The sequence below is a fragment of the Cebus imitator genome, unplaced genomic scaffold (assembly GCF_001604975.1).
Source record: "Cebus imitator isolate Cc_AM_T3 unplaced genomic scaffold, Cebus_imitator-1.0 Scaffold206, whole genome shotgun sequence".
NCBI lineage: Eukaryota > Metazoa > Chordata > Mammalia > Primates > Cebidae > Cebus > Cebus imitator.
Window position 1 is genome coordinate 2,035,638 of NW_016107521.1, and position 25,516 is coordinate 2,061,153.

General features: G+C 55.9%; 1 protein-coding gene across 5 annotated transcripts in view; it reads right to left on the bottom strand.

Annotated features, from left to right (window-relative positions):
* NEK6 (NIMA related kinase 6) overlaps positions 1–25,516 on the bottom strand; it is a 101,152-nt gene that overhangs the window by 38,280 nt on the left and 37,356 nt on the right. For 2 of the 5 annotated variants that reach the window (XM_037745635.1, XM_037745638.1), the window contains exons 2-3: positions 11,303–11,421; positions 479–619 (exon numbers count right to left, since the gene is read on the bottom strand). In XM_037745635.1, coding sequence (XP_037601563.1) covers positions 479–619; positions 11,303–11,392 — 231 coding nt within the window. In that variant the 5' untranslated portion in view covers positions 11,393–11,421. Of the gene's footprint in view, positions 1–478; positions 620–11,302; positions 11,422–14,151; positions 14,155–21,030; positions 21,151–25,516 lie in introns of those variants that run through there. The other 3 variants (XM_017548357.2, XM_037745637.1, XM_037745636.1) reach the window with 3 other exon arrangements.

Below are 25,516 nucleotides of genomic sequence, written 5' to 3' on the forward strand. Positions count from 1 at the left end.
TTGTTGCTTCACCTACTGCCTCCATTTAGGAGGGACGCAGAGCGCAGAAGCCCAGAGCTGGCCAGCGTGTGCAAGGCGCAAGGATGATGTGTGGATGCAGTCTGAACCTCAGCTCCGCCACAGCTCACGCTGGGGCCCTGGTGGGTTATGAGGTCTCTGCACTGTGTTCCTCATCTGAGAGATGAGATGACAATCCCCAGCCACGGGACTGTTGTCAGGATCCATGTGCTCCTTGCATGACCCAGTACACAGCAGGCGCTCAATGCATGCTTGTTTCTTTCCCTTTGTGGTTCGCAGTGAGCTTTTCTCAACAGGTGTCCACCTGATTCTTTCTGTAACCCAGCAAGTTGGGTGCTGTTTCCCTCATTCACAGAGGAGGGGAGGGGAGGGAAGGGACTGGCCCGGCCCTGTGTCCGCCATCCAGACGCAGAGGCGGCCTCCCATGATACAGGTTTGAGCCCGCGCGCGGTCAGCTCACCTGCACCTTCTTCAGAGCCACCGTCTTCCTGTCCAGCAGGCAGGTGGCCTTGTACACCTCGCTGAACTGTCCTCGGCCTATCTTCTTTTCGATCTGGAAGTCCGCCAGTGAGCATCGAAAAGACAGGGTGTTGGGGTGTCTCTGGAGGCGGGGACAGAGGGCCTCTGTGAGCAGCCAGGCTGGAGCAGAGGCCTGGGGACCCCTAGAGCCCCAGCACCCCAACAGCACCCTCTAAGGTGAAGGAGGGACTCTGCTGCCAACCCTACTTTCGGGCCTCCCAGGCTCCCCCTGGGGGCTCTCTGTTCAGGGTCCCTGGTTCCCCTCAAGGACCCCAGTGCAGGTGAAAACCCGAGGCTGTTCACGCTCCCGCTCCCCACGGCCCCCATCACCACCTTCCTTATCTGACTGCTTGTTTGCTGCCTCTGAGTCCCAACCCTGGGTCTAGCTTTGTGGGACCAGGGGCCTTGCCCATCTCATCCACTCCTGAATCCTTAATGCCCAAGTTGGGGTCCGGCAAGCCGAGTGCAGCTCAGGTGTCCCTGGCCTGTGGCCACCATGAAAAATGCCCCAAATCATTGTAAGAAAAGGCAAGTTCCCAACCTGGGGCGCCCATTCCCCACCTCAGACAAGAAAACCCAGGTTAACATCTGTAGCCTTGGCAGGTGTGGTGGCTCACGCCTGTAATCCCAACACTTTGGGAGGCTGAGGCGGGTGGATCACTTGAGGTCAGGAGTTCAAGACCAGCCTGACCAACATGGCAAAACCCTGTCTCCACTAAAAATATAAATATTAGCTGGGCGTGGTGGCACATGCCTATAATTCCAGCTACTTAGGTGGCTGAGGCACGAGAATCACTTGAAGCCAGGAGGTGGAGGTTGCAGTGAGCAGAGATCATGCCACTGCACTCCGGCCTGGGTGATGGAGTGAGAATTTGTCCCACCCGACACAAAAAATGTGTAGCCTTACACTCTGAGCCCATCCTTTAGATAAACTGCCCTTTTTAGGGCACGTGAAGAAACCAGAGCTCCATGAGGACTCTGCAGGGCCCAGCTCTAGGACATGTGATCCTGCACTAGAACCTGCCCAGGGAAGAAGCCTCCAGGTGAGGCCACAGTGGCCAGCAGGCCCATGGGGCAGCTGCGGAGCGGGGGTGCGTTTCCTGGGCAGGTCTGAGCTGGCTCTATCCACTTCTCCTCTGCCCTTCTCCCAGGGTGCCAGAGGGGAACCTGGTTATGTGGGGATCCCTACTCTGGGACCCCGAATCATGACTTAATAAGTAATAGGAAGTCATTGGGAAAGCAGGGGGGAAAGTGAAGTGAAGATGTCTCTTCCAGGCTGTGACACCTGTACAGTGAGCTCTCGGGAAAAGGCAGGAGGGGGCGCCAACACTGGGCCAGGGAGGGAGGAGACAGACAGGGGAGAGGATGCCACGTCCCCGGGCTGTGCGTGGCGAGGTGGGCCCCACTATGTCTTCATTTGCCCAATGAGTAAACTGACGCCCAGAAGGGCCAGCCGTGCCCACATCACCTGGCTCCATGCCACCCCCCCCACTGAGGCAGGAACAAGCAGTTGAACTTTCTAGCATGAAATGGGTCTTTGCTGAGGGTCACACTGAGCTGGGAGCTGCACCGGGGCATCTTTAGAGTCAGCACGCTGGTGGAAGGCATCAAGACCAAACCGAGAACTACAGGACTGGCCCTTCTGCCAGCTGCTTCCCCACTGGGAACCACACCAGGAACCGCGGCCAGACCACCTGGGTCTCAGCCTGGGGCGGCTGCGGAGCAGGGGCGTTTCCTGGGCAGGTCTGAGCTGGCTCCATACACTTCTCCTCTGCCCTTCCCCAGAGGGGAACCTGGTTATGTGGGGATCCCTACTCTGGGACCCTAAATCATGACTTAATGAGTAATAGAAAGTCACTGGGAAAGCAGGGGGAAAAGCAAAGTGAAAATGTGTCTTCCAGGCCAGGCATGGTGGCTCATGCCTGTAATCCCAGCAGTTTGGGAGGCCAAGGCGGGTGAATCACTTGTGGTCAGGAGTTTGAGACCAGCCAGGCCAGCTAATTTTTGTATTTTTACAAAAATTAGCTGGGTGTGGTGGTGCATGCCTGTAAATCCCATCTACTTGGGAGGCTATGGCAGGAGAATTGCTTGAACCTGGGAGACGGAGGTTGCAGTTGGCCAGATGGTGCCACTGCGCTCTAGACTGGGCGACAGAGTGAGACTCCACCTCAAAGAAAATGTCTCCTCTAGATTTGGCTGAGGGAGCTCTACAGAACAGCCTCCTGTAGGAGAGGGTGATGGGAGTCCAAACCTCACAGCACACAGCAAGGGGAGGGCTGGACCAGCCTTAGCTTTGAAGCCTTGAGACCTAATCATCCCCCACCGTGGGTCCTATGCGGGGACCTGATCTGGAGGGCTGCTGGAGGAGGAAGATGATGATTTTATCCACCCCATGCCAACATCTGTCGGGCAAACACTTCACGCCTGTACATGGAGAGCCCACCTAAGAGCAGGCATCGCTGAGTGCCTACTGCATGCTGGGCTCTGTGCAGACTCTGCCCACGTGCCAGCTCTCTGGGTCCTCAGAACAACCTTGTGAGTCGGCCCTAGTGCTGTCCCCATTTCAGGAATAAGAGGCTTGGAGGAGTAGCAGTGACCTGTTCTGGTCAGGCAGCCAAGGACGGCAGAGCTAGGGTGTGACCCCAGGACTGGGGACTATGGTGCCCAAGCTCTTGCACCATATCGGGTGGGCTCTCAGCTCAGACCCCTCCTTGGCTTTTCGCTCAAGATCCCTTGACCAGCCAGGCCTGCAGCTTCCTGCTCCAGCCTCCACTCTTTCAGTCCACCTGAGCCCCACCAATGCCCCGCCACCAGCCTCTTCAGAAGGGGGTCCCTCCAGAAGGGGGCCCTGTCTACTCCCCTCCGTGTCCCCTGCACTGAGGCTCTGACCTGCCCAGAGCAACTGCTGGGAGCATGTTTGTGGAATGACCCATGGAATGTGCTCGACACGGCCTGGCACACAGTGGGACTCTGTGACTCAGCTGCTGTCACCTCTAGGAATGCAGCTGAAATCACATACCCTGAGAAACAGCCAGGGTGGCTTTCTGAGTGCTTAGAGGAATCGCCCGTACTCACAAAAATAACCACCAGGTGTTGTGCATCAGACGCCTACTATGCGCCAGTTTGAGCTGCTTAGACAGCTCTGTGACTCCAAACTCCTAACAGCTTCATGAAGTTAGGGTTATGAATACCATCTAGCAAACCAGGACACAGCCTGGCACTCCCGGTCGGATGGACAGCCAGCTGCACTGCTGGTGATGGGGATGGGCTCCCTCCCCTCTTGGGCCTCAGTTTCCTCCAGGAACAGTGAAGAGTTCAGAGGAAGTGATCCCTGAGGGTCTTTGCCCTGGGAAAACCGGGCTTCTCACTGTGACTAGTGGGAGAGCGGCTGAGGTTCCCAACACTGCCCATCCTGGGAGGCTAGTATGCAGCTCCACAGTGGGGCGGAAGCTCCCGGTAGACGTGGGTGGAGGTGGCTAGGGCTCCATCTGCTCACATGCATATGGATGACCCAGATTTGCATTTCCTGTCACAGCCCATCCGACCCAATTAGAGGATAGCTCCTCTGGCAGGGCAGCTTCCTGGACGGCAGCATGGGTGCTGGGGGCACGGTCCAGCAGGCTCTAGGGCACCACTGCACTCCCAGGGTTGCCAGGGGACCCTGTTCTCAGGGTGGCCTCTGCTCAGGTGTGGGGCACCTCGGGACACCAGGCTCCTGGGGCAGCTGCTCGGGCCGGCCAAGTCCTGGCCCTGGTGCACCTGGGGTTCTGGGCGGAAGGGAAAGGGTGAACTGTGTTCTTGGCCTCGAAGGCCTGGCTGCTCTCTGTCACCACCTCTGAGACCTCCCTACCCTCCTGGGTCAGCTCCTAGCAAGTTCCACGTTTGCCCCTGCAGCCAAGTGACCCTGGGCGGTCGTCCACACACAGGGACGGTAACACTGGCCCAGGATTTCTCTGGGAGATGATGGCGGTGATGAGCATCCGTGTGGCTCTAAACTGCAAGACGGGCATGGGGCTGGCCCCAGAACAGTGTGTCTGAGGGTGGCCCCAAATGTGGTCACTGCTGACTAATGACCAACCAGCCTGATGGCCTATCAGAAAACCGGCTTTTCCTTTTTTTTTTTTTCTTTTTTTGAGATGGAGTTTTGCTTGTCACCAGGCTATGGTGCCATCTTGGCTCACTGCAATCTCTGCCTCCCAGGTTCAGGTAATTCTCCTGCCTCAGCCTCCTGAGTAGCTGGGATTACAGGCATGTGCCACCACGTCCAGCTAATTTTTTTGTACTTTTAGTAGAGGCGGGGTTTCACCACGTTGGCCAGGCTGGTCTTGAACTCCCGACCTCAGGTGATCCACCCACCTCGGCTTCCCAAAGTGTTGGGATTACAGGCGTGAGCCACGGTGCCCAGCCCAGAAAACTGGTTTCTAGTGCTCACTGTCCCTGCTCTGTGTGAAGCCCTGTTCTGGCTCCTGGGGAAAGTAACACCCCCAACCCCACCCCAGGGCACAGGTTGGCAGAGGTGTAACCACTGCTCTGGCTCTGACATTGAGACTCCAACGCTGGCGCCTGGAAGCTGAGGCTCCAACCTCAATTCCACCACTTCCCAGCTGTGGCCTCAGGTGAGCCTTCTGGGTCTCAGTTTCCTCTTCCATACAGTTGAGATCATAACAGTACCCCCCTTCAGGGGACTGCTGGGGGTTAAATGGATAAGCAAATGCAAGCCCCTGGAAGAGGGCCTGGCACTAGGTGCTGGGAGATGTCACTCTCCATCTGTTGTGGTGATGGTCACTGTGCTGCTATCTGTCGAATGGGCCTAGTGATGGCACCTGCTTCCCACGGGACTGGGATGGCCTGAGCAGTGGACAAGCCTGGGAGTTCTCGGCCGTTGATATCATCACCCTGCCGTTCCCATCCCTTGGAGGTCTGCTGACCTAGGGGCTGGCAGTAACCTTGGGGGCTGCAGGGAGGTAGCGGGGCTGACATGCACCTGCCGGCAGGTAAGAGACACAACCTTGCGACTTCGTCATCCAGGACCGTTTGCCAAGGGACCATGCTAGGCAAGGGCCACTCTTAGCCTCCCTTCCAGGGCTGCACTGTGGGGCAACACCACAGGAGGCCACCTCTGACTACTCGGGCCCCTCCACCAGGGCGTGGAGCCCCTCAGCTCTCCCCCAAAGGCAGAGGAGATGGGTCGAGGGGCTGGGGCACAGGGCGGCTGACCATGCAGCGTCACCACTCACTGTGCTACCTGTCACCATGGGCATGAGGGAGGAGGCCTGAGCTGCCTGGGGTAGGCATGTGGGATCTGAGAGGAGGAGGATGGAGGAGCCGCTGGAACAAGAGCCCTGGGGAGAAGCAGGAAACTGGAAGCAGGAGCCAATCAGACAGCCGAGGTCCCCGAGCCACCGCATCCTAATCGCACCCTCCCAAGAAACGTCGCTGGCTTTCTCAGGAAGAGGCAGGGCATGCCTGGGAGACTGGGGGGCAGGGAGGGTATCTCAGACCACTATAGCGACCCCCACCCAGAAAGCTCTGAAAAACCTACGCTCTCTTCTCCAAGTCGGAGCAAATTAGGCCACAAACACCCCCACCCTGTGCTAATTTGAGTTTAAAATGTTTGAACCACAATCAGCCTCAGCCATGGACAAATCTTTTTTTTTTTTTTTTTAAACAGGAGCATAAAATCACATGCTAAAAGAATAAAATGCATTCGCCCAATTAATTTTCTGAAATCTCATTAAAAAATTTAGCCTGACTAAGTCAGACTTCTGACCTGAATTTTAATCATCTTTACACTGGATGGGTCTTCTTTCCCTGATATTTGCAATGCATCATTAATTTTAAGGCAACCGTTTCTATGATTTTAAAAAGCACACTTCATCAGGATGACACTTCTTATAAACGAATTTCACCCTTAAAGACATCTGACACCGTGGGTAGGGAACTTGTAATGGATTTGGTAGATGTGTATATAGCGATAGATTTTTAAATCTGCATTGCACAAAAGGGCATGATTTACAAAGAGTCCACATTGTCAGACTTCTTCCAAGCTCAGTTCCTCACGAACTGGCTAACTTCAGACCCAAAGCCAATCTTCCTTTTCGAAGACCTGGCTGGTTAAAGGGGCACCATGTGGTCCCACGGGCCTGGACCCAATCCTAACTCTCCCCCTTGATGGCACGATGGCAGGTTATGACATCAGCTTCCTTCCTTGCAAAATGGAGCACTGAGTAAGCAAGTCCGCTGAGCTGGCAGGAGGACTGAGTGAGGTGAGTCCCAGGACCTGGACCATTTGTACAACCACCACCATTACAGGCTCAACTCAGACATCTGCACCAGACTCTGCAGCCACTGGCTCATGGGATCGGTGAGCCAATGCCCATTGCATGGAAGACTCCTAATAACCAAACCTAAGGCGATCTAAATCACTGTGGCTCCCCCAGGACAATTCTCATCCTCCGAGTCTGGAAAAGGCTAAGCTTAAACATACAAAAGATGACCTGGAACCAGCTCCGACGACTCACAAGCAAAGATATGAAGGGCGAAACCCTTGATTCTCCCGTATCCCTTCCACTACCAAGTGTGGCTGCTTTCCCTGGAAGTCTCTAGAACCCTCTCTCCCCATGTCCAGCCCCCAGTGCTGCAGCCCTGTTTAGGGCTGAGGCATTGTCTCACCTGATGAAGAAGGGGCCTCCTCCCCTCCCTATTTTCACCTTCCTTGAGTTTTGAGCATGAGCCACTAGTGATCTATCTAGAACCCAACCCAAGTACCCCCTTGCCACCTGAAAACCCATAATGGGCTCCTCATTTGCTACGGAGTCAATTTCAAATGTGATAGCATGGATCTGAGACCTTCATAAATGCCTTACATTCTTTAACCTTATCTAAGCACAAGCATTTCAACACCTCCTCTAACCTGATTGGCCATGCGCTTTCAGGTCTGGGGCCTCTCCCTGTCCCACCCCAAATTCCTGATCATCCATCTGGCAGAACTGACCTCCCCATACGCTGGGCTCCCCCAGCATCTGTCCATCTCTCCCGGGGAGCTTCCACCTCTCTGGAACATGAAGGGCTTCTCAGCTGACAGGGAGCCTCCTCAAAGGCAGGTACCAGGCACCCTCCCATGGCAGAAAGAAAACCCACTTGCTGAATTTACAACAGTTAAATTCCTTAAAATTAATGATGCATTGCAAACATCAGGGAAAAAAGACCCGTCCAGTGTAAAGATGATTAAAATTCAGATCAGACACTTACTGAATTTTTTTTTTGAGAGGGAGTCTTACTCTGTTGCCCAGGCTGGAGTGCAATGGCACAATCTTGGCTCAGCGCAACCTCTGCCTCCCGGGTTCAAGTGATTTTCCTGCCTCGGCCTCCTGAGTAGCTGAGATTACAGGCAAGCGCCACCGCGCCCAGCTAATTGTTGTATTTTTAGTAGAGACAGGGTTTTACCATGCTGCCCAGGCTGGTCTTGAACTTCAGACCTCAGGTGATCCACCCACCTTGGCCTCCCAAAGTGCTGGGATTACAGGCGTGAGCCACCGCGCCTGGCCCACTAACTGAATTTTAATAGGCATTCATATTTGGTCATTAAGCCTTATCCAACTAGCATCATTGCTTTGGGAAGATTTTGATAAAGATTCTGGCCTGTGCAATGCACACCTAGAGGGGGTGACCCCATCCCCCGCAAAGTTCTCTCAGAAGAGCGCCCGAATATAACTGAACTTGGCACATCCCAAGTAGGTTTGCAAAGACTTTCCAGATGGAAGACACATTGGCCAGGGCTTTCTCAGACAAGAATACCTTTCGCCTTTTTGGAAATTCATGTGGTTCTTAGTGTGTTGGCTGAGGCTTACACTCCATTCCCAATGAAAGCTCTCTACAGCAAATCGGTAAAATTTAAAAAGCACGAGGCATTTTATGGCTTCTTTCCTCAACTCCCTTCATTCATTCATTCGACACACCTATAAAAGCAAGCACGTTCAGCTTTCCTAAGTCTCTATGAATTTCACATACGATTCTGCCGTATTCAGCAAATATTTTTTCAGGGGCTGATGGCTCTCGAGGCTAGAAGGCTTCCTGGAGTGAACACACCACTAGCCTTGGGCATAGAAGGTTAACAAAAACCACAGCTCCAGTGCCTGTAGTTTCTTTCTTTCTACACTGGGGGTATGATCCAGCTAGGTCTTGAGCTATGAAAATGGAAATGATTTTTAAAATATAAGATCCATGGCGTACCATTTCCTCAACAGCCATGATGTAAGGTGCCGTGTTGGATGTTTACAGTAATGATCTCACTCAGTCTTCACAGCCGCCTTGTGAGGGAGGCAGCATTATTATCCCATTTTACAGATGGGAAAACTGAGGCTCAGAGAGGACGTTTCCCAGTCTCACCTGGCTAATGGGAGATGGAGAGCTGGGTACAGAACCAGCCTGGCCTACATCAAAGCATTTTTGGCCTGGCTCCTTCCTCTTGAGGATGGTCTCAGGGAAGCAGCAGTGCCTCCTGCTATCACGGAAAATGCCTGGGCCATCAGGTGAAGGCGTTTCTTTGTCCTGAAACAGGTGAGGTTCGGCTGGGATGTCTTCCCAGACGATGTTTAAATCTCCAGGGCTTCAGGAGCCGAAGAGAAAAGTCCTCTGTTCCCATCCCAACCTGGAGCTGGCGCGGCGCACAGTGGCTTCGCACCCCCACTCTGCAAACCCAGACAGATGCTGGTGGGACTGGGGGCATCGTTGCCCGACAGCCGCCGCCCAGCCCAGCCCAGCTCCGAGTCGTCGTGTCTAATTACACTTAACTATGTCATTACCCTCTCCAACATGTGCGACGAGACGTCATGAACGCCGCCACTGCAGCCCACCGCTTCCCCGCCTTGTTCGTGAAATAATTACGGGCCCTCTCCTCTGCCAAATGAGGCTGTAATTAACCCTAATTGCTCAAAATGCAACTGGCTAATTCTGGGAGATTAATCAAGGGGGACTCAATTGTTAGTGAATGACTTAATATGACAAATTGCTACATTACCCGAGGAGGCCCTGCTGCCCCCAGCCATCAGCACCGTGTTCTGATAGACTCTGGACCCACTGTGTCCTGGGACTTCCCAGCTTTCTGGGATCTGCCTCCCCATTCTACCTAGGAAATGGGCCCCTTCGTGAGTACAAATAGCACAGATGCCCCATGGACCCTCTGCATGCTTGTGTGTATGCAATATACACCCCCCCCACCAACACCCCCTCACCACCAGATATGCACACAAACGCACAGTGTCCACTAGCTCACGTGTCGCCTCTGTGTGAATCTGCAGCGTCACTGCTCCCCTTGGGCTGATGCAGCCGTCCACCAGGGAGCATGGCTTGGTGAGAATGCAAGCACAGGAGGATTTCAGACCTACCTGCCTCCTTAGTCCAGTTTTGTGCAGTGCATAACCTGTATAACTGTACATGGTGACCTTGCCACTGAGGTCAAACATCAGCCAATCTGAAGTCCTCTAACAGGGATTAGGCAGTTAGAAGCTGTGACCAAGCCCCTCCATGGCTCAGGAGGGTGGCTGTCTCTGAGCCTCCCCTGAATTTAGGTCTCACATCCTTTGGACAAAAAGCCAACACCAGATAGGAACTTTCCATCATTCTAAACTAGCCACAGGACCCTACATGATGTGGCTCTGGTCAACCTGCCCAGACAAGCCTTGTGCCCCCCATGCTGAACTGCCTTGTGCACCCCACGCTGAGCTGTCTTGTGCACCCCATGCTGTCCAGGCCTGGCACGCTCTCCCTGACTCCCCTTCCAAGTCAGTGCAAATGCTGCTCCCTCTGGGGAGACCTCCACTTCCACCCTGCTCTCTGTGCTGGGCTGCCCAGGCCTGAGTGTGTCTTGCACACAGTCCCATCCTGCGTGGGTACCGCACATGCATCCGCAGTTCCTCAATTCAGTGGGCATGCAGGACCCCTCTGTGCCCGGCCTGAGATGGCCCCATCAGCAATGCTCTGCTCCAGGGGAGCTCTCTTTGTTGAAAGGGAGGCAGACCCAGGAACTAGTGGGTCATCCCAGTGGAATGAGATCACGGCTACGACCCAGTGCATGGACACAGGTGTGCAGGCAGCCCAGAGCAGACAGCAGGGTGGAAGTGGACGTCTCCCCAGAGGGTGCTTGGAAGGGGGGTCAGGGAGGGCGTGCCAGGCCCGGGCAGCATGGGGTGTGCAAGGCAGTTCAGAAACCTACAAGTCACCTTCAGAAAAGCTCCTGAAGGCTTCCTGGCTCTCCAAGGTATCTACAGAGAGCGCACGGCAGGCATTAGGAAGCCAGTGTTCTCCCAAATTCTGCTGGTTCTAGGAGAGGCTGAAGGGGGCTGAAACACTGGGAGGCAGCGTTGCTCAGTGTAAGAAAGAATCTTCTCACCCCAAGTACAGTCAGCCCATTCCTCTGAGTCCTTCGCTGTCCTCACGGCCTCCATAGCAGCCTCTGTACCCTTTCAACCATGCTGATCCCTGGGATAAAGCTGTTCCATCCACTTGGAACACCCCAGGGGCAGGATCAGGGTCCAGGGTCCCAGCCCAGAATTTGGCAGAGGAGGCTTCTCTGAGCATTACCGAATTTAATGATAAGCTCACTAGATTTGGTAGTGAGCTCCCCATCACTGGAAGCATTCAAGAAGAGGTTCTGTTTGGGGGAGCTGAAAGGTTTCCACCAGTGGGGTTTTGGACAAAGGAGGCTCAGGGACCTGTATTCCTTGGGGACTCTGCGGTGTGCTTCAGACGACGGTAAGGAGCTTACCTGTGGGTCAGGAGGGTGTGCAGGCCCCAGGGTGTGGCACAGGCTGTTGGAACTCCCTCCGTGGGGCATGTGGCCGGGCTGTCCTGCCATCCTGCATGCCAGCCTCACGAGGGCACAGACTGCAACAGAAAACAGGGGCTTGTTCACTTTCTCTTCGAGAGACCCTCAGAAGGAAGAGGGACTTTTGCTCACCCCATTTTACAGACGTGTGAGCTGATGCCAAGCCGTTCAGTAACTTGCCCACAGTCACTGAGCTCTGAGATGGCAGGGCTACAACTTGACACCCCCGGGTGACACAGTCTCCCGCTGTTATACTTTCCTAAGTCACTAGGATTCTCTCCGCTGGAAAGAGGCTCCAGGCAGGGAAACGTCCATCAGCAGCCCCGAAGGCCAGAAAGAAAGGTGCCAGATTCGACCCCACACTGGCTGGAGTCTAAAGCCTTGTTCTTTCCCCAGCACTGCCCCTGCTTCTTGGGGAGCAATTCTGTACCCTATCCCCCATCGTCACGCCCATGTATACCCACGCTGCCAGCCTGGGTGCTCAGAAGGGAAAGGCCTGTGAGCAGCTGCTGTGGGAAGGAGCCCACCACACACGTGACACAGGGAAGGCCAGGGCCAAGAGGTCCTGCTTGCCATCCTACTCAGACCTCTGTGCAAAGCGACAGCTGGCCTCAGCCTCCAGGGCCTGAGAGCCAGGGATGCTGGTCACAGGTAGTCACAGCAGCCACAGGTTCCCGGTTAAGCAACTAAAACGTGCCCAGGCCTGAGCTCAAGGCCATCTGAGCAACTCTCCTAATATTTTAGCCTCTGGCCTCCCCCATCAGACAAATCCTTCTGGGGCAGGATCTGAGGCTATGTGCACAGAAGCTGTGTGACTCAACCACCGGGACCCTTCCTGATGCCAGGGGGAAACCCTCCTCCTTCCCGGGAGACTTGTGCTTCCCCACAAGCACTTCTGCAGCACCTCCTGTGGGCCAGGGCTCCCACACGGCACACGCGGAAGGCACTAGATCGCGCATGTGGTGGGGCCCCTGTTCTTGGCCGCTGCTCCTCCCGGACAAGCCCTAGACATCCCGAGGGTACCACTCGTGTGACTACATCCTAGGCAGAACCCCTTGAGGCCTGGCCTAGGCTCCTGGAGCAGCTCCTCAGGACCCCTGGAGAGCAAGAAGTCCGTAGGAATGGAGGGCCCCCTCATTCAACAGCTGAGGGGTGAGCACGAAAGCCAGTCCGTCTCAGGTCAGAGCCCTCCGAGCTGTGACTTGCACCCCAGAGCCCCTGGCATGGTAAGCGGGTTTTGTCTGAGATGAGACTCCTGGCCTCGCCCTCCCTGAGTGGTTCCCCCAGGGGCACCTGATAAATCCCATGCCTACATATCTCCATCTCAGGTTTGGCTTCTGGAAGACCCAGCCGAAGATGTCATCAACCTCCAGACAGACCCCGCCTCCTGCTGTCTCACCTGGTCACCTACGCCCCAGTTAAATTCCAAACCAAGAGTCTTCCCTGCCTTGCCCTGCTGCTGGGCCAGCAGCGCTGTGCTCCCTCCCAGGTAGACCCACGCCCCCTTTAACATGGGGCTATTCCGGGCAGTGGGAAAGGCATCAACACCCCCGGGGCTGTCACAGCCAGCGCCTAGAGGTCCAGCCTCTGTGTCTCAGGCCGCAAGTCACTCCTCCTTCCTTCCCACTGCAGTCTGTTTCCAGCTACAGTGGTTGGCCAACCAGGCCTCTCAGGCTCCAGGGATGTCTGTGACACCCTTTGACGTGTCAAAATGATGTCCACCAAGCCCTAATTCACCTGCTGAGCTTGGCCTCCCAAGTTGTTCCCTCAAAGGCACCTTGACCCTTCCCAGAACCTGCAGGCTGGCTCCCAGCACCCTTCTCCCTCTGCGTCCTCAGGGCAGCCCAGCTCCCCTCCCTGCCCCATGCCTTCCACAGGCTGTTCTGGGGTAAGCCTGCTCTCTCAAGACAGATGACAGGATGTGAGGCCAGGGGGAAGCGGATGATAGGGACTGCAGCATACGCCCAACTCAGGATCACGGGGGTCCTCGCTGGCTGCGCATCCTGCCATGCCTGGCCCGTGCAGTCTCTTGCCTGGGAAGCTGCAGAAGCTCAACAAACTTTGACCTGCACACTTGGCCGTTTGATGTGGTGCATCCCAGTGTGGACAGATAACTGGTAGGTCTCTGGCTGTCACTTTACTCTGAGCACACGGAGCACTGTCAGATCGGTGTCACGTGGAGGGGCATTATGGTGCACCTGCCTCTCCTGTCCCCACCCCTGCCACAGTACAGGCCGCATCTCCCACCTGGGTCTCCCAGCGCTCCGTGCTCTCCCCGCCAAGCCCTCAAATCCAGATGGGACCATGGCACCCTCAGCGTCTCCACCATTTGGGCTGAGTTTCTGCACTGGAGCGCAGGTGTCATCCCCAGGTGACACAGTGGAAGACCCAGGGTATGAAGAGCCCCAGAATAAACAGATAAACATGGAGCACCTTCCCCAGGTGTCTCTGTTTCTCAGGGGGGAATATGAGAGGGAGCAGAATGTAAAATGTGCATGAATTTGAAGATAAAACCGAGCCTCCCAAAGGCCCTGCAGCTGCTTCCAGCTGCACCCCCAGACCCCTCAGGGTGACATGTTCGCCATCCTCTGCCCTTAGGGAGACCTCCAGAGAAAGGGTGGAGAACTGTCTTCAGTGAGAAGCTTCCATCTTTATCTCAGAAGGCACCAGGCTCAGCCCACAGACCACCCCTGCGAGACCCATGCACACGCCAGCTTACCTGCCCACCTGCCCCGGGGCCTCCCACGTACTGGAAACCGTGGCAGTGGAATCTCGACCCTGTCACTCACCAGCTGGGTCTGAGGTTACCTGCACATAACCTTCGGCAATCCCACTGGGGAGAAGCCTAGCACGTGCTAGGGAATGCCATTCCCCGCCCTCCCCACAGGGCGCCGACTGCATTCTCCAACAGCTGCAGCCAGAGGCAACGTCTGCACACTCTCAGGAGCTCACCTGCAGCCTCACACAGGCAGGGCTCCAGGAGCAGTGCACAGGGAACCGGGGAAAAGAGCCAATAACTGTGGGCCCTGATGATGCTGGGTCCTGCCCTACGCTCTTCATCTCTATTAGCCCACCTCATTTTGTCAACAACCCCATGAGGTAAGGTCTATTATGGTCCCACTTAACAGATGAGAAAACTAAGGCACGAAGAAGTGAAGAGATCTGCCCGGGTCCCATGGATCACAGATGCTGAGGAGCCAGGACTTGAACTGACAACTGCATCTTTATCCAAAACTACAGCACTACACTCCTCACAGGTTCTTACGCAGCAACATCGTCATCTTTCTAGCTGGCTCTGCCCAGAACAGGCCCTCTCTCTCCACTGGAGAATGGGGCCTGTGCTGCTGCTGCCCAGGGGTGGTCTCAGGGCTGGCAGATCACAAGGGCCCATTTTCCTCACAGGGTCCCCCGGGCAGGAGCCCCCGGAGACTTGACCCCACTGACCACACCAAGCTGATGCAGCACCACCGTCTACACTGCCTTTGCTGCCAAACCCCAGTCATTACGAGCTGCTCTGTCCAGAACCTAATGGAACCTGCTGCATATGAGCCTCCAGGGAGGAGGGGCCCTTGTTCTAGGAAAGCAGCAGCCACAGAGAACTCTGCAAGCCCCTGCCCACCGAGTGCCGGAGAGGGTCCCTGCAGAGGGGGAGGCGAGGAGGGGTAGGGGGAAGGGGGAAGGGGGAAGGAAGGGATGGGGGTTCATGTGGGCCAGATCTTTCCCATTCACCCTAGGGGCTGTGGGTAGACCTATTTTACAGATGGGGAGACTGAGGCTCAGAGAGAAGAGGCTTGATGCCATTAGGCTAATAAGCTGCAGAGCAAGGATTCAAACCCAGATCTCAGTGACTCTAAAGCCCCTCTTCATTCCAAGGAATCCACTGCCTCTTGAGGCCCTCCATGGGTACTGGATTTTAGGCCATTTTATTCTATTGGTCCACACTGCAACAGTAACCCGAGCCCCTTGCTCCGGAAATTCCTGCCAGAAACTGCTCCTTAGGGGGTTCAGATGCAGAAAGACCAAGGCAAAGGGGCTGTGGAAGGACGAGCCCCGGGGAGCAGGGAAAAGACCCTTAGCACATGCGTGCAGGCACCTCTGGGTAACACTGGGGACTGCCCGTCCCCGGGATTCCGCGGCTCCCGCCAAGTTGCAGAACAATGAGGCAGTGGCTGCCAAGCCCAAGTCAGGGGCCAAAAATCCATGGAATGCAAGACCCAGAGCCACAGGCCACACCGAACACCACCTCAAAGAGGGCTTTTCTTCTGCCTCCAGCGAGGCCCCTGCATTTGCAAGGCACTGTGGAAAGCTGCACAGCCAGGCTTCCCAGCTAAGGTTCCTGGCTTTGAACAACAGGCTGCCATGTGCTGTGTGTCCATAGGCACCCAAGGACTGGATTGGGAGGAGCCTTGGAGTTCAGTGAAGCTAGCAGGGAGCTAGACTGGGGGTGGGGGTGGGCCAGATCCTGGCCTGGTTTCATTTAACCACGCTGTGTCTCAGTTTTCTCATCTGGAAAATGAGCTGACAGTCAGATCTTCCTCTTAGGGTCACCGTAAACTCCTTAGCACAGAGCCTGGGACATGGGAGGGGACCTCTGAGGCTTTAGCTATGAGACTATTTAGCTATTGAAGCTAACCCTCACTGTACAATGGAGGAGTGATCACCTCCATGTGACAGACACGGGGACAGAGGCAGGGGCTTGCCCAGGGTCGTTGCTGCCCCAGGTAACACAGTTGGTAAGTGACAGAGCTGGGGCTGCTGGACCCAAGATCGCTGCTCTATGTCCTACGCTGCATGCCCTCTTTAGGACTGCTCTGGAGCAAACGTCTTCATTCATCATCTACGTGAGCCATGGCGGCCTCTGCAAAGCCTACTGCTGTGCCGCACCCTGCCCGGCCATGGAAGAGGCTCCCACTAACGTGTGCCATGACGCTAGGGAGACATGAGCACTTCGGTTTAATCCAGGCACCTGCTGGAAGGGATCGGCTGCTGTAATGGGTCGGCTCTGAGGTTCCAAGGGGCCTTTCTAACCAAGGCTGTCACCTGGCCCTTGCCTCTGAATTTTTAGAAACTTCACCTAGGGGAAAGTCCCTCCTGTGTCTCCTGCCAAATGCCACACTTCGTGGAGGCTGGTGGCTCATCGTGGCCCGGCCAGTGAAGCAGGACCTCAGACACCAGGAGGGCTCTGTCCAAGGATCCTGCTTGGAGCAGGTTTGGGGGCATAAGCACGCATGGTCCGTGTATACCAGGGTCTACAGAAGTGCATTCATACACTGTATTTTATACCCTTTCTTGCTCTGAACCCCGGAGATGGTAACAGTGTGTCCCACCTGCACCTTCCGCACCTGTGTGTGCACGTGCACAGGCACGGTCAGGGGTCATCTAATGACCACAAGGATCTGAGCGCAGAGCCTTCCATCCACTGAGGCAGAAAGTAGAGGTGGCAAAGGCAGCTGTGGCTCCCAGGCTGACAGGTGTTGCCAAGCCCGGGGAGAACCACGCCACCGGTCTTGGAGGTCGGCCTCAGCTGGACACTGTACTCCACTCCCATTTCCCTGAGCAAGTCCCCTCCTCTGTCCCTCCAGCCAAGTGGACAGCCTCACAGCTTGTTTTCCCTAAAGCAGGAAGCCATCCCTGTGGCTTCACACTCAGGCACACACAGCTTTCTCTCTGCCCCAAGAGAATGGTACTGGCAGCACCAGTGCCAGCACCAGAGGCGATGTCTGTTGGTCCAGCTGGCTGCCGGTGGCAGGAGCCTAGGATGGATGCCGGCTGCCTGGGGCCTTCAGCCAGCCTGCAGAGGCTCCGCTGCCTGACACACACCCCAGAGAACTGGAGATTGGAGGCCCAACAAGGACAGCTCACTGCACCTGGCCTCTGGCTGGGTCAAGGCCGGACCAATTAGCCAACATCCACAGGTGACACGGCATCTCCCAAGAAACCTGCAAAGTGCCATCCCCCTCGTTTTGCTGATGAGGAAACTAAGGCTCCAAGGAGAACACGGCTGCCAAAGTGAGTCCACACAGTGGAGAGAGCTGCCATTTGAACCTGCTTCTCAGATCAGCCAGACTGAGCAATTAAAGAAAGAAATCCAGCGCAAGCCCAGGGACTGTGAGGAATGCCACACCCAGGTAGACTGGCTGGCAGGGAGCACCAGAATAACAGCCACACCAACACAGTGTGCATTACACACGTGCCAGGCAGGTGCCCAATGCTGCTCGTACCTCGTTCACCCTTACAGACCCTGAGGCGGGCGCTGCTACGATCCACATTGCTCAGAGGAGAAACCAAAGTTCAGACAGGTCAAGTGTCGGGTGCCAGGTCACACAGAAGGTGGTGGCAGGCAGAACTGACCCTTGAAACCAAGTCTGCCTTGGTCCAGACTGCTTGGAACAGGGTGTGAATAAATGAGCGAATGAAGGAATCCGGGCCCAGAGCTGTGGCTCTGGCCGCTGGGCCCTTCCCCAGACCCGGCCCCCCTTCTTGTCTGGTCTCAGGATAAGCAGACATTGCCCATTCATCACTTGACAGGAAGCAGCCCGATCTCATGCCAGAGTCATGGGGGCCTGTCAAGCTGGAGGGGACATGCCACAGATGGTGTCTGGTTTCCGGCCGGGTCCTGTGTTCCCTCACACTCGCCCCAGCCCTCCACCCCGCAAAGCCATGCATCCTGCTCAGATTCTGCGGCTCCATGACCAGTGGAAACCTGGCTTCTCTCTCTAGGTGCAGGGATGCAGGACCATGAGCCATTCCTGGAAGGTGGTCATGCAGACAGGCTCCCCACTGCTCCCGTCCTCAGGGTGGCGGGGCCTCCCCCAAGGTGGACCTGCAGAGCCAGGAGGCCAGCTGACTGGGGCCGCGCAATGCCCACCCAGAGACAGGGCTGCTGTAGCCTCCAGACGCCTTGCCCGCCCCCAGGACCCACACCTGGCTCCATCCAGTCCCACCCATTCTTCCTCCAAATGTCTTCACTTGCCCCAGGGCCTCTACCCTGTGCTGGCCTTGTCCCTTCTCACTGGGTCCCTGCAGTCACCTGCAGCCTCCACATTTCCCTCCAGCCCAACTTCCAGGCCACTGTGGAAAAATTTTCCTAACACACAAGCCCGAACCTGTCGATCTCTCCCAAAACTCCACAGCACAAGGTCCGTACACCGGAGCAAGTTGTTCCCTGCCCACCTGGCATGAGCCTGCCCTCATGCATTTGCCCTCAGTATCCCCCAGGCCCTGCACGCAGCCATATGAAATTAGAGTTCCCCTCCCCAGTGACACAGCACGCTGGTCCTTCCATGTCATACTACGTACCGGACTAAAGACCCATCGGCGCCTCTCAATGGGCAAAGTCCCACTCATCTGTCAGCACCAGGTCTCTCGGCCCTCCTTCATCTCCACTTCTTTTTTTTTTTTTTTTTGGTGGAGTCTCGCCCTGTCACCTAGGCTGGAATGCAATGGCACAATCTCTGCTCACTGCAACCTCCGCCTCCCAGGTTCAAGCAATTCTCCTGCCTCAGCCTCCTGAGTAGCTGAGATTACAGGCCCACCACCATGCCCAACTAATTTTTGTATTTTTAGTAGAGATGGGGTTTCACCATGTTGGCCAGGCTGGTCTCAAACTCCTGACCTTGGGCAATCCACCCGCCTTGGCCTCCTAAAGTGCTGGGATTACAAGTGTGAGTCACCGTGCCCAGCCATAGTCTTGGCACTTCTTATGGGACCTTGGTGAAGTCCCGTCCCCTCCCTGAGCCTTAAATGTCTCCATCCACAGAGGAACAGCCCGACCTTGCAGGGAGGCTGGGAGGACCCTGTGGGCACACAGTGGGCAGTCAGGGGGCACTGAGGCCCCTTCTTCCCTTTCTCATCTGGTGGCGTCTACACAGGTTTCTCCCTCAAGGCGGGCTGTGGAGGCACAAGCTGCTTCCTCTGCCGCCGTGTCTGCCTCCTCTGCTGGCCTTTATGAGCATCTCCAAGCCTCCAGCGCCTCACCAGGGCCTGGTGGAAAGCGGGCACCCAGGGGGCGTTGGTGAAATGAATCTCTGACCAGTGGGTGGAGGTGGCTCTTCCCACCCTCCTGCAACTCCAAGAAACCTCTGCGGAGGGCTCAGCATCCCTGTGGTCACGGATCAGACGAAAGTCACCGAGCGATTCAAAACCAACTGGGCTGCACACTGCAGGGTTCCCAGCACCTTTTTGAAAATCGAGGCGCATCCCAATCACCTTTCACTTCCTCCTCGGTTCATAAAACCCAGTTCTGGAAGGAAAAAAATGCAAGAGCTGTAAACATCTTGTCTCTCAGTCAAAGGAACAACAAGGCATTTAGCTTCTGCCCAGAAAGTTCCTGACTCTGTGACCTGGTCAAGGCTGGGTCTGGTCCCAGCCACCCTGAAGATGAAGCTGAGTTCTGCTGAGCGCCTCCCCTGTGTCGGGCACTGCAGGCAGCAGCTCAGCACATCTCTGCTGTGAGGTCTATAAGCCCCCCACTTGTACAGATGAAGAAACTGAGGTGCAGAGAAGTTAAATGACTTGTTATGCTCATGCAGCTGACAAGTGCCATGGCCTGTTTTTGAACCCAGATCCAACTCTCTCCAAAGTCTGCGTTTTAATCATTTGCCTGGCATGATCCTTGGCGATCGCCATGCAGCTGAGGAAGGCTGGGGTCTTACTCTAGGAGTCCCAGGCCCACTAGCAGGCCCACCATCCCAGGACCCCTGCCTGCCCGGGAAAAGATCTCGCTCTCACCTCGAGGCCTTGGCAGGCTCTGCTCCTCCTGCCTGGAAGGAGCTGCCTCCCAGCAAACTTCTCTCCTCCTTCAGGGCCCAACCTGGGCATCTCCAGGAAGCCTTCCTGGACTCACCCAATCAATCACTCCCAGCTCCACAGCCTGCTGCCCGTGCCATCTCGGTCTAATTCCTGTGCCTTCCTCTCCTTCAACGCGGAAATTTCTTCGGGGGTAGACTAAACCACTCTCCCCACCGCCCCAGCAGGTGGCAGAGGAGAGGCTGGGTAAATAGTGGCTGACTCAATACAGAAAAACCTGAGGCCAGGAGGAAGAAGCCTGGCCCCCCAGGCCAGCTCGTGTAGGGGGCCACTGGGTAGAGGCTGGCGGTTAAGGGAAGGGATGGATTTCAGAGCAGAGACTCCTGTGTCGTATCCTATCTCAGACTGTGGCTACTACCCTGCTAATCAACAGTGGGAGGAGGATCAAGCAGAACATCCCCAGGGCTGGAGGGCTTGGGTGTTTGTAAAAAGCTCGGCCTGGGTCCCATGCGAGCATCTAGAATCCCATTCAGTGGCCTTCACGCAGGGAAAGCCCCTGGCCTCCTCTAATTTTCTCTCCTTCCTACAGGCAGGAAGGGACAGACAAAACCCACCCTGGAGGGAGACGAATTGCTTTTTCTGCTTCCCTGGAAACAGAAGTTCTGGCTAAGCCTGCGAATTACTCAACTTGAAACGAGTCATCAGCAGCCACCCCGTCCCAGGGTAATGGCAAAAGTCCTGCCAGGCTGGTGGGACGGGCCAAATGGGTTCAGCCAATGGTGGGTAGCCGAGGTGCAGCCAGGTCGAGATCCCTGGTGCCCCAGCCCTGGAGGTCCCTGGGGCCTGGCTCCCCATCCCTCACTGGACACACCCCTGAGAGCAAGTGGCTCCCACAGTAGGAGAAGGGAAAGTCTGGGTACCTTTTGAAGTGGCTCCTGAGAAGCTCCAGGGAAGGTCTGCTCAGCTCTGGGTTGAGGGCGGACGTGAGGTGCCGGGACCTCCAGGAAGCTGGGTGGCCTCTCTGGGCTGGGGTGGGTGCAGGAAGAAGGGCCCCTGTCTCCACACGGGACTTCCCCTTCCCAAGACTCCAGTCCCCAGACAAGGCCAAAAGGAAACTCCCCCACCACGTGCTGCTCTAAAAATAGCTCCGGCTGCCACCTCCAAGGCGAATGGAACTTGTCACAGCCGCCACGGAGCCCCCTGCTCACCAGGGACTGGAATCTGATGGCAGTGCCTCCTGATTAGACCAGTGTCAGCTCAGGGAGGGACATGGGTTCTTTCCTTTGGTCCTTGTGCTTGCTCCCCACCCATCCACCCTGGGGCCCAGCAAAATGCTGAAAAGCACAACCGATCTTGCTGTCGCTTTAGAAGCTTAACCCTTTCTATTCTCTCCTTTGTAAACTGGGCCCAAATCCTTAATTGCCTATGAGATGAGAGCCCTGGCAGGTGGCAGTCCTGGTTCGAGTCCTGGTTTAGTCACATCCTAGCTGTGTGCACCCGCGTTCTTACCGGTAAAACAGGGACAAGGGTGGTATCTACCGTGCGGGCTGCTGGCGGGTTACATGACATCGCACGCGTTGAAAGAGCTTGGCGCCAGGCTGGGTACAGCAGACACCCCATCAGTGGGGTTATTTGGTTGTTATTACATCCTTATTCAGGCCCTGCACTCTCCAAAATGAGGTGTGGATCCAGGATCGGAGGACGCAGAGTGGTCCACCTTCCCTTCGGGACCCCGCAACAACTCAGACGCAGCTCCTGCTCTTAAAGGTCCCCAGGAGCGAGCCCTGGAACTGATCTCCACAAGCCAGAGAGAGCATGAAGCTGCCCAGGAAAAGGACTCATGGCTCCTGCTTCTTGCCGAGCCAGGCCATGACTGCTTCGGACAACAGGTGGAAAACCTCAGGTGGCCCAGAAGGACCAGCAGGGTTTGGACCAGAGAGGAAGGAGATTCCTGGTAGCAGACATGGTGGGATCTAGGGCACAGACCCCCCGCTATCCAGTCTGTGAAAGGAATCTGGGCTCTGCAGGCCAGCCCCAGCCCTCGGTCCCTAAGACAGGTTTTCCGTGAGCAGTGCCTGCTTCCTCCTCCAGAATGAGCCACCTCTGCCCTGGACAATGCACCCCTGTGCCCCATCTGCAGCTCTGCCACCACTGGGACTGACACGGGCATACGGCAGCTGAGGCCCTGGAGGATGCGCGAGTGAGATTCTGGCACCGACGCTTTGCCACCTGCCACACACCTTCCTGCCAGCCGGCCCCAACTGTCGGGCATATGCCAGGCGCCAGCACCCTCGGGGGCTGAGGCTGGGCCCAGGCCAGCCGTCCGCAGGCCCTGGTGTGTGTTGCACCCCTTGAGGAGGTGGCCACAGATCCATGTCCCCCACAACCCTGCCGATCGGCATGTTACCAGCCTCAATTCAGAGAAGGCTCCAGATAGGCCAGGCCGGGCCCCCCCCAAGAGTCACTGCGACCCCCAGGACAACCTCCACACGGCTGAGCGCAGCTCAGTGCATCTGGACGGCGGCGGCGGCTTTTCCCAGTCCTACCACCGGTATGGTGTGACAGGGCTGGCGCATGATCACAGCACCTGTGGCCATGCCACGGCTGCCCCTCCGTCCTGTGTTGCTCTCCTGACCAGAATCCTCGCTGAGCCCCAAAGTTGGGCCTAGGGAGCATGTGGCCACTTTTAGCTCTGCAGGAGTGGCTTGTGCTCTGAGCTGTGCTGTATGTTACAGTGGCCCTGGACTCCCATGGCCCGGACTCCCACAGGGCTGCAAGGTCTTGGGGAAGTCACAGGCTATTTCTGGGCATCAGTTCCCCTACCTGCAACAGGGGTGGGTCAGACTCCACAGTCTTGAAGGGCCCTTCTTGTGCAGATGTTTCTGACATGTCTGACAGGGGATCTGTGACTCATTGGGTGGCTCTGAAACGGAGCTGGGGATCCTGCATCTAATCATGGCTCGTTTCTAGGCACTAGAAAACCAGATCTTTTCACTCTGGAATTGCTAAGGGAATCTGTTCTTGGACCCCAGATCGCTTCTGAGCACTCCAGCCCCTGCACGCCGCCTTCCTCATGCACAGCAGCCATGGCCACGTGGGGCTGCGGCATGGATGCCACCCGGGCTTCCCAGCACACAGCCACGGCAGTGTGCGTATGGGGGCACGCACACAGAGCACCCATCTGTGTTGGGTGCTGGGCCAGATCCTTCAGGAACAGTGGCAGCCTGTGGGTTCACAAAACCACCCTGGAAGGCAGACAGTGTATCCATTTGACAGATGAGGAAACTGAGGCTTAGGGAGGTCAGGTGACTTGCTGGAGTCCCAGCTGCAGAGGCAGAGCCTGGATGGGAATGGAGGCCTGAGTGCTGACCTGGACACTCTCAGCAGTGTGTTCAGAGGACCCTACCCTCAGCAAAGAAGCAGATGGAGTATGTGTGTGGGGTTCCAATCAAAGTGCTTAATCAGGCCAGGTGTGGTGGCTCACACCTGTAATCCTAGCACTCTGGGTGGCTGAGACGGAAGGATCACTGAAGCCTGGGAATTCAAGGCTGTGGAGAGCTAGTATTGTGCCACTGCACTCCACCTGGGTGAAAGAGCAAGACCCTGTTTCTAAAAACACAAAAAATCAAAAACCAACCAAAAAACCCCAAAGTGCTTAACTGCATTGCTGAATCACAGAAAAGGGCCATTAATTTCAACTTGGGGCAATAAAGGAGGCTCCAGGGAGGCAGTGCCCTGGACCTGGGAATAGCAGGCCGGGCAATGGGGAGGTGGAGAGGCAGCCAGCACAGGTTCAGGGGTACAAATCTGGTGCTGCCTCCATCTGGCTATGTGAGCTTGGGCCCATCCCAGGGCATCCCTTTGCAGTTCCCTCGGCTCTAAACCGGGGCCACAGTAGGACCCATCTTGCAGGGGTGCAGCTAGGACTCCACCAAGTCACATGACCTCCCTGAGTCTCACTTCCCTCATTTGTCAAATGGATACACTGTCTGCCTCTAGGGTTGTTTTGTGAGTACATGAGGACCAAGTGAGGTATTTTACATGCAGGTAGAATACCAGCCCAGGACTATCAGGGCCCAGATATGCACAAGAGCTTAATAAATGTGGGTACAGGGCCGAGCACGGTGGCTCACGCCTGTAATCCCAGCACTTTGGGAGGCGGAAGTGAGTGGATCACTTGAGGTCCGGAGTTCGAGACCAGCCTGGCCAACATGGCAAAACCCTGTCTCTACTAAAAATACAAAAATTAGCCAGGCGTGGTGGTGGGTGCCTGTAATCCTAGCTGCTCGGGAGGCTGAGGCAAGAGAATTGCTTGAACCCAGGAGGTAGGGGTTGCAGTGAATCAAGATCATGCCATTGCATTCCAGCCTGGGTGATGGAGTGACTCTGTCTCAATCAATCAATCAATCAATCAATGTGGGTGCTGCTACTGTTGTGATTCCTGTTATCATAAACAACCGGCACTTACACAATAGCAATATCTCTGCAACAAACATTTCCAGAAACCCACTTTCCAGGGGACCCCAGCCTTAAGGATGCCAGGCCCTTGGGACTGTGGACCTAGAAGGTGGTGTCCAGGGCCTCTGGGGATCCCCCTTTTGGGAGGGTGAGAGGGGCCACACGGCTCCTGCTGCATCCTCCCAGGAGCTGGGAAGTGATGGCAAAGCATTTTACAAAGTTACCAGGACAATGAACCTGAGCTGGCCCCTCCCCCACTGTCTCCATAAAATAAATCTTGGCCCGTGGCTGGCGAGAGACCCTATATATTTACATGACGATTGTGCCTCATGATCACAGTGTGCCAGCAGCAGCATGTGGCAGAGATGACAGGGGTCCTAGGAGAGTCACTATTTTCCGGCGACTTTTATTGTCCATTATATCCCGGCATTGATAGGGCTCTGCTCCAGGCCTGGCAGGAGTATCGCACACCGTGGGGCTGGGAGGCCTTAATATTCCAGTCTTGGTCCCGAAGATCCATCCTCAGGTCTCATCCATCCGACCGAGTCTTTGTGTGACTCTGAGACTCCAGGGAGTTCCAAGGCCTCTGGTGGACAGCGCTGGGGGTCTAAAGGCACAGTACTCCCACCCAAGCCATTGGCTTAGTTCCGGTCTGCTGTTTCAGCCTCCAGGAATGCTCCTAACTCTGTGGCTGTTCTCCCAGTGAGCAAGGGGCTATGCAAAGGGGAGGGGCATGGGGGTGCACTAAGCCATGGGGGCTGCTTGTTACATCTTAAGGGATTTTGTGAGACAGCTGATAACTCACTGGGTGCTTAAAATCAGCCATGGTGGGAATATTTACACCCACCATGGGAGCTGACAAATGCTAGACAGCAGGGGTGTTTACAAACCCCCCTCAACCTGGAACTGTTTGTTGAATACTCACCAGAGTGCCCCAGGGAGGGAATA